At 39.7% G+C, this 15,734-nt stretch overlaps 1 protein-coding gene across 1 annotated transcript in view; it reads left to right on the forward strand.

Annotated features, from left to right (window-relative positions):
* Positions 1-15,734, forward strand: part of myo10 (myosin X) — a 296,284-nt gene that overhangs the window by 225,151 nt on the left and 55,399 nt on the right. The window contains exons 15-19 of the mRNA XM_063069990.1: positions 21-113; positions 1,642-1,710; positions 1,865-1,947; positions 5,207-5,315; positions 7,022-7,102. Of these exons, the coding sequence (XP_062926060.1) occupies positions 21-113; positions 1,642-1,710; positions 1,865-1,947; positions 5,207-5,315; positions 7,022-7,102 (435 nt within the window). The remainder of the gene's footprint in view (positions 1-20; positions 114-1,641; positions 1,711-1,864; positions 1,948-5,206; positions 5,316-7,021; positions 7,103-15,734) is intronic.

A 15,734-nucleotide genomic window follows, 5' to 3' on the forward strand; every position in this document is an offset into this window, starting at 1 on the left:
TTAATGCTTTTTTTTTTCAGAAAATGGGCATTCTGGCCCTAATCAATGAGGAGAGCCATTTTCCAAAGGGCACTGACAGTACGTTGCTGGAGAAGCTGCACAGTCAGCATTCGGTAAGCTTTGTGGGCAGTTCTCTGCTGCCAGTGAGCTCCTTGATATTGAAACAACACACACAAAATGCTGGTGGAACGCAGCAGGCCAGGCAGCATCTATAGCTTCCTCCCCCTTTCTTTCTCCCTAGGCCTCCTGTCCCACGATCCTCCCCTTCTCCAGCTCTGTATCCCTTTTGCCAATCAACTTTCCAGCTCTTAGCTTCATCCCTTCCCCTCCTGTCTTCTCCTATCATTTCAGATCTCCCCCTCCCCCTCCCACTTTCAAATCTCTTACTATCTCTTCTTTCAGTTAGTCCTGATGAAGGGTATTGGCCCAAAATGTTGACTGTACCTCTTCCTATAGATGCCGCCTGGCCTGCTGCGTTCCACCAGCATTTTGTGTGTGTGTTCCCTGAATTTTCAGCATCTGCAGATTTTCTTGTGTTTGCATCCTTGATGTTGATCCCATTAATAAACCTGCTTAGAGTGAAAAGACAGGCAGGCAAGAATGATTCCGGGATTGAAAGAGTTACCGTTTGAGGAAGGTCTGGCAGCTCTTGGGCTGTATTCCCTGGAGTTTAGGAGAATGAGCGGAGAATCTCATAGAAATATTCCGAATGTTGAAAGCCCTGAACAGATTAGATGTGGCAAAGTTATTTCCAATGGTAGGGGAGTCAAGGACAAGAGGGCACAACTTCAGGATTGAAGGATGTCCATTTAGAACACAGATGCAGAGAAATTACTTTAATCAGAGGGTGGTAAATCTGTGGAATTTGTTGCCACGAGAGGCTGTGGAGGCCAAGTCATAGGGTGCATTTAAGGCAGAGATAGATAGGTTCTTGATTAGCCAGGGTGTGGGGAGAAGGCAGGGGAGTGGGGATGACTGGAAGAATTAGATCAGCCCATGATTGAATGGCAGAGCAGACTTGATGGGCCAAGTGGCCTGCTCCTATATCTTATGATCTTATGGACTGTATGTGACAGAATTGATACTATTAATTTTTGAGTCTGTTAATTTTTCCCTAGCCAACTCTTCCTTCCACCGCAATCCATGTCACACTCCATCATCTGGGCTGGTTTCTATTGCTATGCCAGTATGAGCCTGAACTATGTAAAGTTCAGAGTTTTGGTATCTGCAGAAGAAGGGGCAGGAGCTTTGCTTTGTGGTTCTGATTGCCTTTAGGAACTTTGACCTGTGACTAGAAACTTACCAGTTTTCATCATTTATAAAAAGAACAACACAATTAAACAACAAAGCATTTCAATCTCTTGCCTTCCCTTTGTTTGAATGAAGCCTGTCAGATGGTGGATGTAAACTACTGATTCTTCCATTGTAGGTAAATAGTGTAAAATAAGCCATTTAAGTCTTCATTTGTTGATATATTTGTAATTGTTCATTAGCTTACATGTGCACCATGTTCTTCAGAGTGTAGTATAGTTAGTCTCTTTAGACTGGTATGGGAATAAGCCCAAAACAAACTGCTGACAGAATCCATCCAAAATGTATTAACTTGTTTTACTAACAATCTACATTATATCCTCTTACCAGAGCAATCCATGTTATGTGAAGCCCAGAGTGATTGACCATTACTTTGGAGTGAAGCACTATGCCGGAGAGGTAATTATTCTGTTTCTGATTCACCTTTCAACACTATCCCTAACAGCACATTTTACTGCCACAGCTGATAATGCTGTGAAGGACTTGCACCAACACTGTTTTATCAATCTCCCTTCTTGTATTTCATTTATACTCTTACCTTTTCCTTGCCAAGGTTTTGTATCACGTAAAGGGGATTTTGGAGAAGAACAGAGATACCTTCAGACATGACATTCTCAACTTGTTACGTGAAAGCAGGTACTAACTTTGTTGCAGTTCCTTTGTTGCTCAGGGCAATATTTGAGGGAGATGGAAATCAACCCTAAATTATATTTCATCCTTTGGTTATAATATGGAAGCAGACAGTTCAACCCATCGTGACTATCATCTCCCAGAGGAATTCCATTAAGCCGGGGCGGGTCCTGCCGAAGGGTCTCGGCCCAAAACGTCAACTGTACTTTTTTCCATAGATGCTGCGTGGCCTGCTGAGTTCCTCCAGCATTTTGTGGAGAGAGAAGGGATGGTGGAGTGAGGATATTTACCTTGTTCACTCAACAGTGGACGGCACAGTGGCGTAGTAGATAGTCTAATACCATCACAGCACTAGCGCCTGGGTTCAATTCCATCGCTATCCATAAGGAGTTTGTAGGTCCTCCCCATGACTGTGTGGGTTTCCTCCCACATTCCAAAGATGTATGGAAGTCACACAGGTGTAATGGGGCCTTGTGGGCGTGTTGGTCAGACAGAGCCTGTTATCGTGCTGTATCTCTAAATAAAATAAGTTTATGGAAGACTTGTCTGTAGACTTGTGCAGCAGGTACTTAGCAGCTCACCTTCCACCTCTCTATGAACACTGCTCCCTGCCCGAGAAGGTGAAATTAAACTGCTCCAGAACCTCCAAGAAATAAATACATGCACCGAATCTTTCTTTAAATCCAACATGCTTCTAATCTGCACTCATTCTAAAAATGATTAATTGACTGTTATCAAGAAAGAAATATAAAAATTCCTTGATAGTTTTTTGTGTAAGTGACATAAAACATATTTAAACAGCAGCTTTGCATGATTTCTCTCTTCAGGAAACATTCGTATCCTGTCTAGTGACCACATCAAGCTAATTGGTCAAGTCATTCAATTAAAATAAATTAGTGTAACAAGGTCTCATGTTCTCAGCTGCTGCTGCTTCAGGCCCTGGGGACAATTTAACTTTAATTCCAGTGTCTATTGGCTCTGTGAAAGGGCCAGGCAGAAAATAATTTTGATTGTACTTAGCGAAGGAAACTGCAGACAGCTGAGGGAACAGTTCCCGAGGGAACTGCATAAACCATTCAACCATCAGTTTATTCACCAGGTTTGTTGGCAGTAGTTGTTCATTTCTGCTTGGATTCTTGTTCTGGAAATATTTATTTTTTACATGGCCATTTGTCAATTCCTGAATAATGATGCAAAAAAACAACACAAACTCTGGCGAAATGCAGTTTGATCCCATCATTCTTGCATTGACCAGAGATGTTTCTTATATCTCCACATTTCTTCAGGCTAGAGCAAGTCATGTTGGCACATCAAGTCAGAGCCAGTTTGCAGATCAATCCTATCTCCCACTGCATTTTCTCTAAATTGTCCTCGCACTTCCAGACACCAACTAACAAAAGGCCAGTCACTATACTGCCGTGTTTGTCTGTGGGGTGTGGGAGAAAACTGGTGCATCTTGCAGTCAGTGAGAGAACATGCAAACTCCACACTGACAGCACCAGAGGTCAGATCAAACCCAAGTCACTGGAGCTGTGAAAAAAGAGCTGTACTAGCTCCACTACTGTGCCTCTTAATGTCTGCTTATAGAACAAGATGCTGAAGGAGCCATGTGGAACCTCACTAGTGCAATGAAGCTGCAAAACCTAAATAAGTTATTTTCGTATTGAGTTAGATCTGGAAATCATCTTTCTTGCTTCATAAATAAGTTGTAAGGATATCAGTTTCAATATTCTGTTAATTAATGTTTCATTAAAAGTTATTTTGTTTTTGCTTCACCATATAATTTGTAACTTGTTTATTATTACCATGAGTACTGAGGTCCAGTGAAACTTTTTGTTTGCCATCTATACAGATCATTTCACAATATTAAATCATGATAGTACAAAGGAAAACAATAAAAGAATGCAGAATGCAGTGCTATAATGAAAGAAAAATTGCAGTGCATGCAAACAGTAAGGTTCATCTTATCATACCAGGGGACTGTTCAATAGCACTGGGCAACATATTTTCTCAGTGGTGCTGCTTCCTCAAAATATTTTTTGTTTATGATAGACCACTTGAAGCTGAACTCAAATATAATTTCAGACTACTTGTATCAAGTAGAAATTTGGAGAAACAGATTAACTTTTATTGAATATAATGCATTTAATTGCATAACAGTACTGACACTTTGCAATTGTTCAACTAAGCTAAAAATGTTTTCTTGATGATTTTCATTTGTACTCAGTTTCTGAGGCTTTTTGCTTAAATATCCAACGATAATCAGCCAGCATTGATGGATTCCAGTTGCCCCAATATTGTTTCTCTAGACCGCAATGTTCCGGTGAAACCTTTCAGCATGCTTGTCACTGACAGGGCCAAGATTTGCAGGAAAAATGTCTAAATGGGAATACAGAAAATGAATCTTTAGTGACATGTTGCACTGCATGGTTTTGTTAACCAGCTGAAGGTAGTTTGGTGTTCTGTAGCTGACAAGAAAATTTTCAACAACGTTCTTGAATGCATTCCATGCGATTTTCTCTAGTCCCACTAGAAGATCTTCAAATTACCTGTCGTGGATGACCTGTTTAATTTGCAGACCAACAAAAATGCCTTCCTTAATCTTAGCATCTGTTATTCCAGGAAATATCAATCTCAAATATCAAAATCCTTCATAGAAATTTATAGCCTTTCTAAAAGCTGTCCTGCCATGCAGCATTGGCCTTGCCTAAGCATGTCCAGGCATGCCTGGATAAGATAGAAAACTTCTCAGTTTATGTTGTGGGCAATAATTTAATTGACATGAATTATGAATTGAAATAACAAATATAGGTGATTTTAAAAAAAACACAAATGGTGTGTGATAAGGATGGTGACCTACATGATCAGCAGCCCAGAATCCATAAGATACACCCAAGAGTATACAGGAAGCAAAATCTTTGTTGTCCATTGTAGTCATGTAATAGTGAGATAGAAGCCATCATTAAGTCTGGTGGTACATGCTTTCTAGATTTTATATCTGCTATCAAGTGGTAAGTGGGGGAAGAAGAGATGCATCATAAGATGTACACTTCTTCAGTTTTACTATGAAAAGTTGGTCATAGCGTTAGATTAGGTGCAAGTAACATCAGATCACACTTTCCTCCACTGGACACATTTTTAAAAAAAGCAAATTTGCCTGCCTTTCATTTAGGACAGTTATTGAAGAAGTAATCCTCTGGTATGATCAGATTGAAACGTATGTATTCCTAGCCTTGGGCATTCATAATTATATTCATTATTTCAGACTGGATTTCGTCTATGACTTAATCGAGTATACATCAAGCAAGAATAATGAGGAGACACTTAAATCTGGAACCAAACATCGAAAGCCAACTGTCAGCTCTCAGTTCAAGGTAAATATAATTTCCGTTGGTTTTCTTTTGTGTGTACGTTCTGTGTCTGCAACCAAAACCAATGTTCCCCCAACCAATAAAGTGCTGTTGAACGATCAAGATGAGTCAAAACCTACAGAGTAAGATTGGACTATACTGGAAAATAGGAAGCATAACTCACGATGTTAAAGCAGCAAACACCAAACTGAGTTCATGGTGGTTGCACCATGAATCGGAGCTCAGAGCTAATTATCACGATCATTATCGTGGACGTCCCTTGTAGAATGGCAAATGCCAGCTTGGACTGTGCCAAAGGTAATCAAACTCAAGCTCAAATCTCTTTAAGGTGAGATACTTACTGGCTGAAAGTCATGCTGGAAGCTATCCAACTTTTGGCAGGTCATTAGAGATGGTGGTGGCTCTCTGCAGGTTGCCATACCCAGATGCTGCACTTGAGTGGATGTGGCTATGAGGTAAGAGATCATCTACACAGGGCAGGATGTTGACCTGGCCACCTAATGTTCATTAAGCAAGTTTCATACTTCAAAATGTATAAAGTATAACAGCCATGAACAATTTGGACAAGGAACCCAAATAGTAGTTAGTTAGATGCCTCTATTGAGAAAGACATGAAGTACAATTTTGTTGGTGGCTTTCACCCAGAATTGAGGCTCACATTCCTTCTCTGGCCACCCCCCCCGCCCCGCAAAAAAAAACACCCTTATTCCTGGTTCAGCCTTGGAGGACCTCCAGCTGGCTCAGAGACATTAAATAGAGACTTAATTTACAACAACCCAGAACTCACCCTATCAGATATATTTTCTTTGTCTTATCTATTCCTTCCTCTGCTTGCTTTCTGTCTTTCAGTTCTGATAAAAAGTGTGCAGTCTGGAATGTTAAATCCATTTCTCTCTCCATTGATGCTGCTTGTTTTCAACATTTTCTGCTTTTATTTCATATTTCCAGCATCTGTAGTTTCCGATTTTCAGACAATCCAACGACCTACCTGTGGCATTGCCATGGCCGAGCATCCAGCGCCAACACATTGGGTGGACTGCCATTCACCAGTAACTCAGTTGTACCAGCCTCATAATACTGAGGCTGTGGGAGCAGTTTGCCTTGAGAGACACACCTCCTCGCACCCTAAAACCTTCCCCAATCTGCAATGCTGCATCAAGTTGAGACCTCATTGTCTTTTTTTTACCAAAATGAATGGAATTGTTACTTTTATGTAGATGAGGGTCACTCAGCACAGACGTAAGAGGGGCTTTCAATCACAGTATTTCAGAATGAAAGGTTGTACATGTACAATAACATTTAATGTCTTTTGGATTTCTGGCTTGGAAAGGCTGATAAGCAGTGTTGTGTTCTTATGCATGTTGCATTCCAGTGCAGCTCACTGAACGTAAGCCAGGAGCACGTTAGCTCGCAAGGGAATGTGGACCGCTTGGCTGAAGCCAACGTGCAGCCAGTTGCAATTTGATATGAAGACAGGCTGTACCATATCTGGAAAGAAGATGATGTACTGTTCCTTGAGTTGATTTCAGACTTTGTTGGGATAATGTAGGAGGTTACAGAAATGTCAGAGAACTGAAAGGCAACATAGTATATCAGAATATCTTTGTTGAAGAGAATACATAGTAAAATATTCATGATTTGTTAATGAAAGTAAACATTATAAAGACTGTAGGTTGAAAGCTGTAACTATTTCTTTATATTTTTTTCAGAATTCTCTTCATTCGCTGATGGCTACGTTAAGCACATCAAATCCTTTTTTTGTCCGATGCATCAAACCCAATGTGCAGAAGGTAAGTTTAATGGGATCTGGATCTCACTAGTACTTATGAGCCCAGTTTATGCTTTGGGATAAACTTACACTTACACAGGGATTTTTTTTTCCTTCAGTAGCAAATATATAATTATTGAAGCAGCCAATCTGCCCTTTATGTGAACCTGTACTCGTGAGCTAGTGATCAGAGCTTTTGTTGGGTGTTGAATATCTAATGAGAAACTTCTGCTTTGCATTTTTAAAAATATATTCTTTCATGTTGGACTATTGACAATGGTAAATCTGGTTCATAGAGGTGGTACCACCAGACTCAAGGACCACTTTTATCAGATGTTTGAATAGACTTCTCATGTGCTAAGTGAAAACATCTTGATTGAGTGGTCCTTGCACTTTCTCTGCAACGTAACCCTATATCCTACAGTCTGTTCTTTTGACTACCTCAGTGTTATTATACATGGAATGATCTGCCTGGCATGCAAACAAAAGTTTATCTTGATTATGTGACTATAATAAACCAATCTGATCCAATATACCACCCAATTTACTACCCATGCACATTGGCTATGATCCTAGCCCCTTGCAGGGTCATTTTAGTGTGCAAGTATATATCTCAGCCACATTACTATGAATTTGAAGCTATTTCTCAGCCAAACAGTGTGTGCAAGGCAGTTTTCCATTTGTGAAGTTGAAAGGATTTTACAATAATTGACTTCATGGTCATCTTTATTCAATATTTAAAGTCAAAGTTAAGGTAATTGTTGTGTTCACAAATACATGGATGTACAAATGTAATAGGAAAACTTAACTTTCCACAGCATCATAGGCATATAGCATCCCATAAGCAGCAGTCACAAGAAAAATATATATTAAACATAATTTTATTAGAAAGAAAATAATTAGGACAAAAATAAAACATTGTTTATTAAATTAAGGAATGCAATTTCCCCTCGTGCTGTGATTGAGTTAGAACTCTCATCAATGGATCACAAGCTGAATGGGTCATCATTGAGATCTCTATGAACTTGATGGCAACAGTTTGTGTGGCATTGCTGCTTCTGAGTGGATCAGGCACACGATAATAGTGAGGGACAGGTACTGTCATTCATATCCCATCTTTACACCTCCTGAGCTGATGCTGTCTACATTCCAAATACATGGCACTTTGTACTTTGGTATATTGTGGAAAGATTCTGATGGGATAGTGTACACTCTTTCACTTCATCCCTAACAATTTAATGGGAGTTGAGGTTCACTGGAGCTTGTAAAGCCTGACACCTGATTTTAAAAAAATCTCTCAAGTTCACAACCCTGGCAATAGTTGTCCTGAAAAATGTGTATAGAAAGGTGTCATATAGCTCAGCCTTGGTGTGCTTGTCTTAGTGCCGTGCAAGAAAGCTTGAAAATTTATCATGTGCATAGGAAAGGGAGTTTAAAATACTACATGTACAGGAAAATGTGTGTGTTTGAAGTGAACTTGGTCAATTGTGTCTCAACTCATCTGTGGTATTGTTTTTAACCCCACCCGGAAGTTAAAGCTAAGAAAGGGACTCTTTGAACCATTGCAAACCTCTCTCATGGATTTTTGGGCTTGGACGTGGTGAGGAGTGTGGAAACCGTTGAGGGATTTACACCCCAGTTGCTTAATTTCAGGGCTCAGGATTTTACTGTGATATTTTCTTCTGCTGAGAGAAATGTGCCAGCAATCATCTCTTGTTAAAATTAACATTATGCTTCCCATATTTACTGATTCATGATTTTTTTTCGGTGAATAGGATGAAATGGAAGGGGAAAAGTCACCTTATTGATTCTAATTTTGAGCTGCAAAAGCATAGAAAGGCTGAAACAAATGTGTGTCGTATACAAATACTTTAAGCCTGAATTAAATATATATTAAGCAAAAAAATCTCCTATTTTCCAATACATCGGGCTAATGAGTCTAAGTACTGACCAAGTGGAAAAGTTTTCATCTGGTGTCCCTAAACTCCAGTTGAACATTTTTAACAACAGAAATGCTAATGATCGCAACAATCAAATTGTTCTTTTCTGGGGTTGCCTAGGGAACACGAGCGAGGTGGTTGTGTAGGTCTGTGCCAGTGGTTCATTGGAAAGTGAAATGAGATGAAGAAGGCGAGTCCATTGACTCTGTGTCTATGAGCAGTTTGCTGCAAGACCACTTGTTTGCTCTTTTCATTAAAAAAAATCTAGTGAATTTTGTTTTAGTATCCAGATAATTGTTCAGAAAATTCTTCTGCATTTGAAGAAAAAAAATTCTATGAAGGTGCAAATCTCAAAAGGCAAATTGGACTCCTGCAAGCCAGTAAAATCTGCAACAGTTTCTATCGAGGTAGTTTCTGTTCTTTCAATAAGAAGAATAATGTATTAAAGGAGACACAACCAAGCTGTGTTCCAACTCAATTACCAGCTGTTGGTGGATACAGTATTTAGAAGTGCAGTACTGCTACTTCTAGAAACAGATACTGAGCAAATTAAGGTATGTGAGGGTCATTCTGTTCCAAGTTAATGTTAATAAATGACAAAGCTTTGGTATTGTCTAGGAGAGTGGAAGAGGATGCAGCAGGGAGCTTGATAACATTGTACTTCTGCTACTGCATTTGTGAAGTGTATTCTACCTGTTGATGTAACTTGATAACTTGTGCAACAAAATTGCGTGAAGTTACTCCAGTGCTAACATAGCTTGTGTTTCTCTTCAATGTTCCAAATCACTTAATTATTGTGCTGGATTTTTTTTTGTCAATTTGCTATATTTTTATAAAACTAATCAAGTATTGGTCCACATCTTTGGTTTTTGTAAACTGAATAATTATCTTTATTTTTTGGCACTTTAACTACTACATCACCACCATGGTCTGGAGAAAGGAGCACTAAATTTAAAGCATTAAATTTTAGTTGTCAATATAGTTAAGCATCAAAGCTCGAATTAAATTATCAGCAGTTTCACTGTGACATCAATGCAAGGACTAATTGCATTTCATTATTGCAAAGCAGATTTTGACAGTAGTTGACCACATCTTAGAAAAAGTAAAAATCTCCTTGGGAATGTAAGTTAATTTCATTATACTATGATCATTCAATAGATTGGTTGGCCTGCTATGCATGTTTGTTTTGTTTTAATTTAAACTTTTTTCTTCAGCTTTCACCTATTGAAAACAGTGACTTACTATGAAAAGGTCCAACGGTGCCGGCTGCCCTTTGCTACTTTGCCACTGTGTATGGATCCACACAATAAATGGCAGTGAGCAATGGTGGTTATCTTAGCTTTAAACTCATGGCTGCTGCTTATAACAGTCCAACAGAATGTGCTGGCTTGGATGAGGGTACTATGAGTTATGTCATTGTTAGTCTCTCATTGAGAACAATCAGCTCGTTCATAACTTCACCACAGAGCTGAGAGATAAAGCCTATGTTTTTTCACCTTGTTTTCATTCTCATTACCAATTCCTATCTATAGCAGAGATATCCAGATTGATAAATGTACAAGTTTGCAAATTAATCAATGATTAACAACAACTTGAAGGTTGATACCACTTCATGAACCGTATTGTAAATGAGAGACTGGGAAACGAGAGCCATTTTCTGCAATGTTGGCACATTATCTACTTTGACCACTTTGACTCATTCTGATGTCTATTTTGTGAGTCACTCAGTTTTTGAGTACAAAAGAATTAATCAAATATGCTTTGTGCTGAAAAATTAAAAGCAGTGTTAAGAAAAAATATGGATTCTATCGATTGTGTCAAAACCAACTGTAATATCTTGTGATAAGGAAGGTGAAATAAAAAATGCATTTTATTAGTCAATTTGTAATTCTGAAATAGTTCTCACCACCCACTGCATCCTGGATCTTGTATTTGATGCACAAGTATGCAAGATCTTCTAACCATGATATACAAGTAACATTACCTCAGAATTGTCTTAATCTTGATCAGCACCAGTTGGCTAGGATTCCCTCTACCTCTATTATGTATATATAGCTGTTTTCTCATCTGCTCCAGTGGGTCTTTATATAAGGCTAACTAGCTGAACTAAGGTATTTCTAAATAAAGAGGCATCAAAGATGCTGGTCAGGCAGCAAAGTGTAGTGCAAAGCAAGAGTTTGCATTTCAGTTATTTCTCTAGGAATGGAAAAGTTTAAGATGTAACAAATTTTGACCAGGAATAAGAAGAGGGGAGCAATGACATGGTGATGACTTGGAGAGCAGGAGAGATTAAATGATAAAAGTGTTGAGGGTGCAAGGTGCTGACAATAGGCTCTGTAAACAATCAATAGGAGAAGTAATGGTAACAGCAAGCTTATTATCTGAAAAATGGTTGTGAACTATAATTTATTAACTTGGAGAGAAGACTGGAATGCTGTAAAGACCTGAATCAAAAAATGACTCACTGCTCCACAAGCTTATATTGGCTGTTGTTAAAGCAGTGTGTGAGGCTGAGAAAGGACGGGTTAGAATGGGAATGGGACAGAGAATTAAAACTGAAGATTTGGAAGTGACAAGCTTTGTGGACAGAAATCTGTATGCATGCTCAGAAATGTGTAGGCAAAGTAAATAAGATCTAGAATTGTAGGTATGATGTGTCAGCTGTGTGAAAACAAAATTGTAAATGAGCTGATTGCATTGAAGGGAGAATAAGCAATGATGTAACTGGTGCTGTTCCATAAAACTTTGATAAAACAGTCTTTGAATCTGTGATTACCTTCCCCACTGATGGCTTCCCTAATAGAGGAGATTGTGTTGTGAATAAAGTTGAAATAAAATCACAATGTCAGCCGGAAGAAGAGCTTGACTACGGAAAAGAAGGAATAAAGGATTCACTTAACATCACTTGTAGCCATGGTGTTAATGTGACTGGATTAGCTGGGGTTCTGGTGACTGTAAACCCCCAGGATACTGGTGGAGCTCAGCAAAGGTGATGGCATTGAAAGTCAATGGTAGGTGGTTAAGTTCTTCCTTTTTGGACTTATTCATTACCTGTGAACATTTATTTGTTACTTAACAGCCCAAGTGTAAATTTTGTCCAAGCCAGCATGTATGAGCTCTTTCACTTGCTGATGAAAATCTTGACTTCTGACCTTATGATGGCCAAAAAGATCATTAATCAATCAGCTGAAGATGGTTGTGCTTAGATCATTACTCTGAGGAACTTCTGCAGTACTACCTTGGGGCTGGGATGGATGACTTTCCATTGTGCGAGGTATGACTTCATCAACTGTAGTGCTTTCCCCTTGATGCCCAACAACTTGTATTTTACTAGGATTCAACTCTCTGATGCCACTCTCCGTCAGATACTGTCTTCATGTTAAGGGCAGTCATTCTTGTCTCTCCTCTGGCAAGTCTGTGTGAGTGGGGGTGAATGAATGTCAGAGCTTTGTGTGAGCATATGTCCACAACTGAAGCTCTTATTCAAAGTATTCTTTCTTGTTTTCATTAATGTGTCCAAACAAGGTCACCAAACCGGGTCCTCTGGTATCATTAGTGCCATCTCCTCCTGGACTTCACCAAGATCTGCAGACTGAAGTCATTGGACTAGGCTGGTGTCGTCAGTTTTTGTCAGAGATGCGTGCATGTTATCGATTAGCACCGTAGTTTCAGCACCTTGCTGTTCTCCGAGCGTACACGACGAGGAAAACTGCTCGCGTGAGGTGTGCGGACAAACTCACAGCAATACTTGAGAGCAGCTTTTCATATCCAATTGTATATTTTTATCCAACAGCACAATCACATAAGTAACTGCCAATATGAGAAGATGGATGAGAAGTCTACTGCTTTGTAAATATGTTGAACAGAAACAATTTTTGATATTTTTTGTTGATGAGTAGTTCTCTTAATCTGAGTCGAACTGGTTTGTTTTTAACAAACATGTTCTAGAACTTGCTCTTGGTTCCAAGTGGACAAATAGCAATCATTTTAGTTTCTGTACATGTTAACAAAAGCTGTTGTGACCATATTGCAGTAAATGGTAAATTTCAAAATGTAGTACGAAAGCGTCTTTTATTTATTTAGGTTTACCAAGGGATGGGAATATTCTGGCCTCTGGTGTTATTTGACCTCCTGTTTCCTAGGAACATGAGGTTGTTACGGGAGAATGTTTTAAAGCTGTTATACATTAAACACACCTCCTTTTGAGTGCAAGGACGTGACAACATTCCGGTGACAACTTGCAGCCATCTGTCCTTTGGCGCTAAGTTAGGAAAAGGTCTTTGTAGCCACAAATACAGAACTTTATTTAACTTTAGGTTTTATTGTATTTGATTTGGAAACAACCCCTCTTTACTTTGAATCTTGCCATGATTCTTTGCAATGAGTTATCAGTTCAGAGAATAGGGCTTCTTTAAAGTGTGCACTCTAAATCTTCTATTCCTATGGAGTTGGCACTGGAGAGGGAGAAAAGTACCTACATTTTTTTTTCTGCAGTATTTTTTCTTACATGAAGCTTCAGCATTTGCTGCAGATGCAAATTAATGACCCGGATGTAAAATTATGCACTTGCAGAGATGGACATGCCACACAAAATAATGAAGGCAACAGGATGACCAGTGAAGATCAGTTATCCTGCTCTCTCTGTGTCAAGCTGTGAGCATAAATCACAGGCACACGGGCTGCCTGCTGACAGATATACTTGTCCAATTTGCAACCGAGCCAAGGCAGATTTTGAGATGAGGGACAAATCAGAATTTTACATTTGAAACAATTCATCACCAGACTAGGCAAGATAGTGCTGCAGGAGCTACTTGCACCTGGTTTGTTCCCATCACACTTGGCATAGTAAAGATTGGAAAGCATTGTCTATGAAACAAGCAGTTTTTTTTTCAGCTGTTTGCCAATCTCAAGAAAACAAGGCCTTCTACCTAAACTTCCTGTCATTCCTAACAAGAATTAGTCTTCAATAACTTGGCATTTTGTGACTTCACAAATCTCCAGTCAAAGAGTAATGTTTATTTATTGGCATTGTTGTGGATCTGTGTGTGGGCATACTGTGGTCCTTGTGGTTAAGGGAGTTCCGTGGAATGCCAGCTTTGAAACAATGATTGGGCCATTTAGTCTATGGTAGATGCTCATCGACTCCATGTGTTATCTTCCTTTCAAATACACCACTACTTTTTTAATGTATAGTATGTAACGAATTTGTGAAGACTCCACAGCAGTGTTTCCCACAATGTAGAAATGGACTAGAGCAACCACCACCCACAAAACTGCATAATAAATCTATGCCACCAATCAAACTCTCAAAGTTCTCCAACTCCCACTCAGTTCAAGCTTTCTGGTGCAGGATCTATGAGGCACATTAATTGATTAAGTCCATCAGTGCAGCATGCTGAAAGATAGTCACTTCTGCATCAGTATGTATGTGTCATGTCCCAGACTTAAGTGTACTGAGACAAATACTGGCCGATAGACAACTGCAGGCATTTCTCAGTAAATATGTCATGTACAGACAATGCCAGCAGGTCTACCTGGTTATCATTCTTGCTAGGTCTTTCAGAAATTAATACTGAGCATTTTCTCTTTCAGTTCAACACAAAAGGTCTCACAACACTATTCAAAGGAGAGTAGAAGGGTCAGTGATGTGATTCATTTTTTTAAATCTCAGAAATAAATTTTATTCATAATAGAAAGAGCTTAGAAAAATAGAGGGCTATGGGTAACCCTAGGTAATTTCTAAGATAAGGACATGTTCAGCATAGCTTTGTGGGCTGAAAGGCCTGTATTGTGCTGTAGGTTTTCTATGTTTCTAAAAATATATACAGAAGAATAAGCAGTGCAGAACCTTTTGCATTCATGGTCAACATCGTTTAAACCACAGCACCCTTGTCCTTTGAACGCAGCAGGCCAGGCAGCATCCATAGGAAGAGGTACAGTCGACGTTTTGGGCTGAGACCCTTCGTCGGAACTAACTGAAAGAAGAGATAGTAAGAGATTTGAAAGTGGGAGGGGGAGAGGGAGATCCAAAATGATAGGAGAAGACAGGAGGGGGAGAGATGGAGCTAAGAGCTGGAAAGTTGATTGGCAAAAGGGATATGAGGCTGGAGAAGGGAGAGGATCATGGGACGAGAGGCCTAGGGAGAAAGAAATGGGGAGGGGAGCACCAGAGGAAGATGGAGAGCAGGCAAGGAGATATAGTGAGAGGGACAGAGGGAGAAAAAAGAGAGAAAAGGGATAGATAAATAAATAAGGGATGGAGTAAGAAGGGGAGGAGGAGCTTTAACGGAAGTTAGAGAAGTCAGTGTTCATGCCATCAGGTTGGAGGCTACCCAGACGGAATATAAGATGTTGTTCCTCCAACCTGAGTGTGGCTTCATCTTGACAGTAGAGGAGGTTGTGGATAGACATGTCAGAATGGGAATGGGACATGGAATTAAAATGTGTGGCCACTGGGAGATCCTGCTTTCTCTGATGGCATGAACATTGACTTCTCAAACTTCTGTTAATGCCCCTCCTCCGCTTCATACTCCATCCATTATTTATTTTTTCTCTTCTCTCTCTCTCCCTCTCCCTCTCCCTCTCCCTCTCCCTCTCCCTCTCCCTCTCCCTCTCCCTCTCCCTCTCCCTCTCCCTCTCCCTCTCCCTCTCCCTCTCCCTCTCCCTCTCCCTCTCCCTCTCCCTCTCCCTCTCCCTCTCCCTCTCCCTCTCCCT

The sequence above is a fragment of the Mobula hypostoma genome, chromosome 17 (genome assembly GCF_963921235.1).
Source record: "Mobula hypostoma chromosome 17, sMobHyp1.1, whole genome shotgun sequence".
Classification (NCBI taxonomy): Eukaryota; Metazoa; Chordata; class Chondrichthyes; order Myliobatiformes; family Myliobatidae; genus Mobula; species Mobula hypostoma.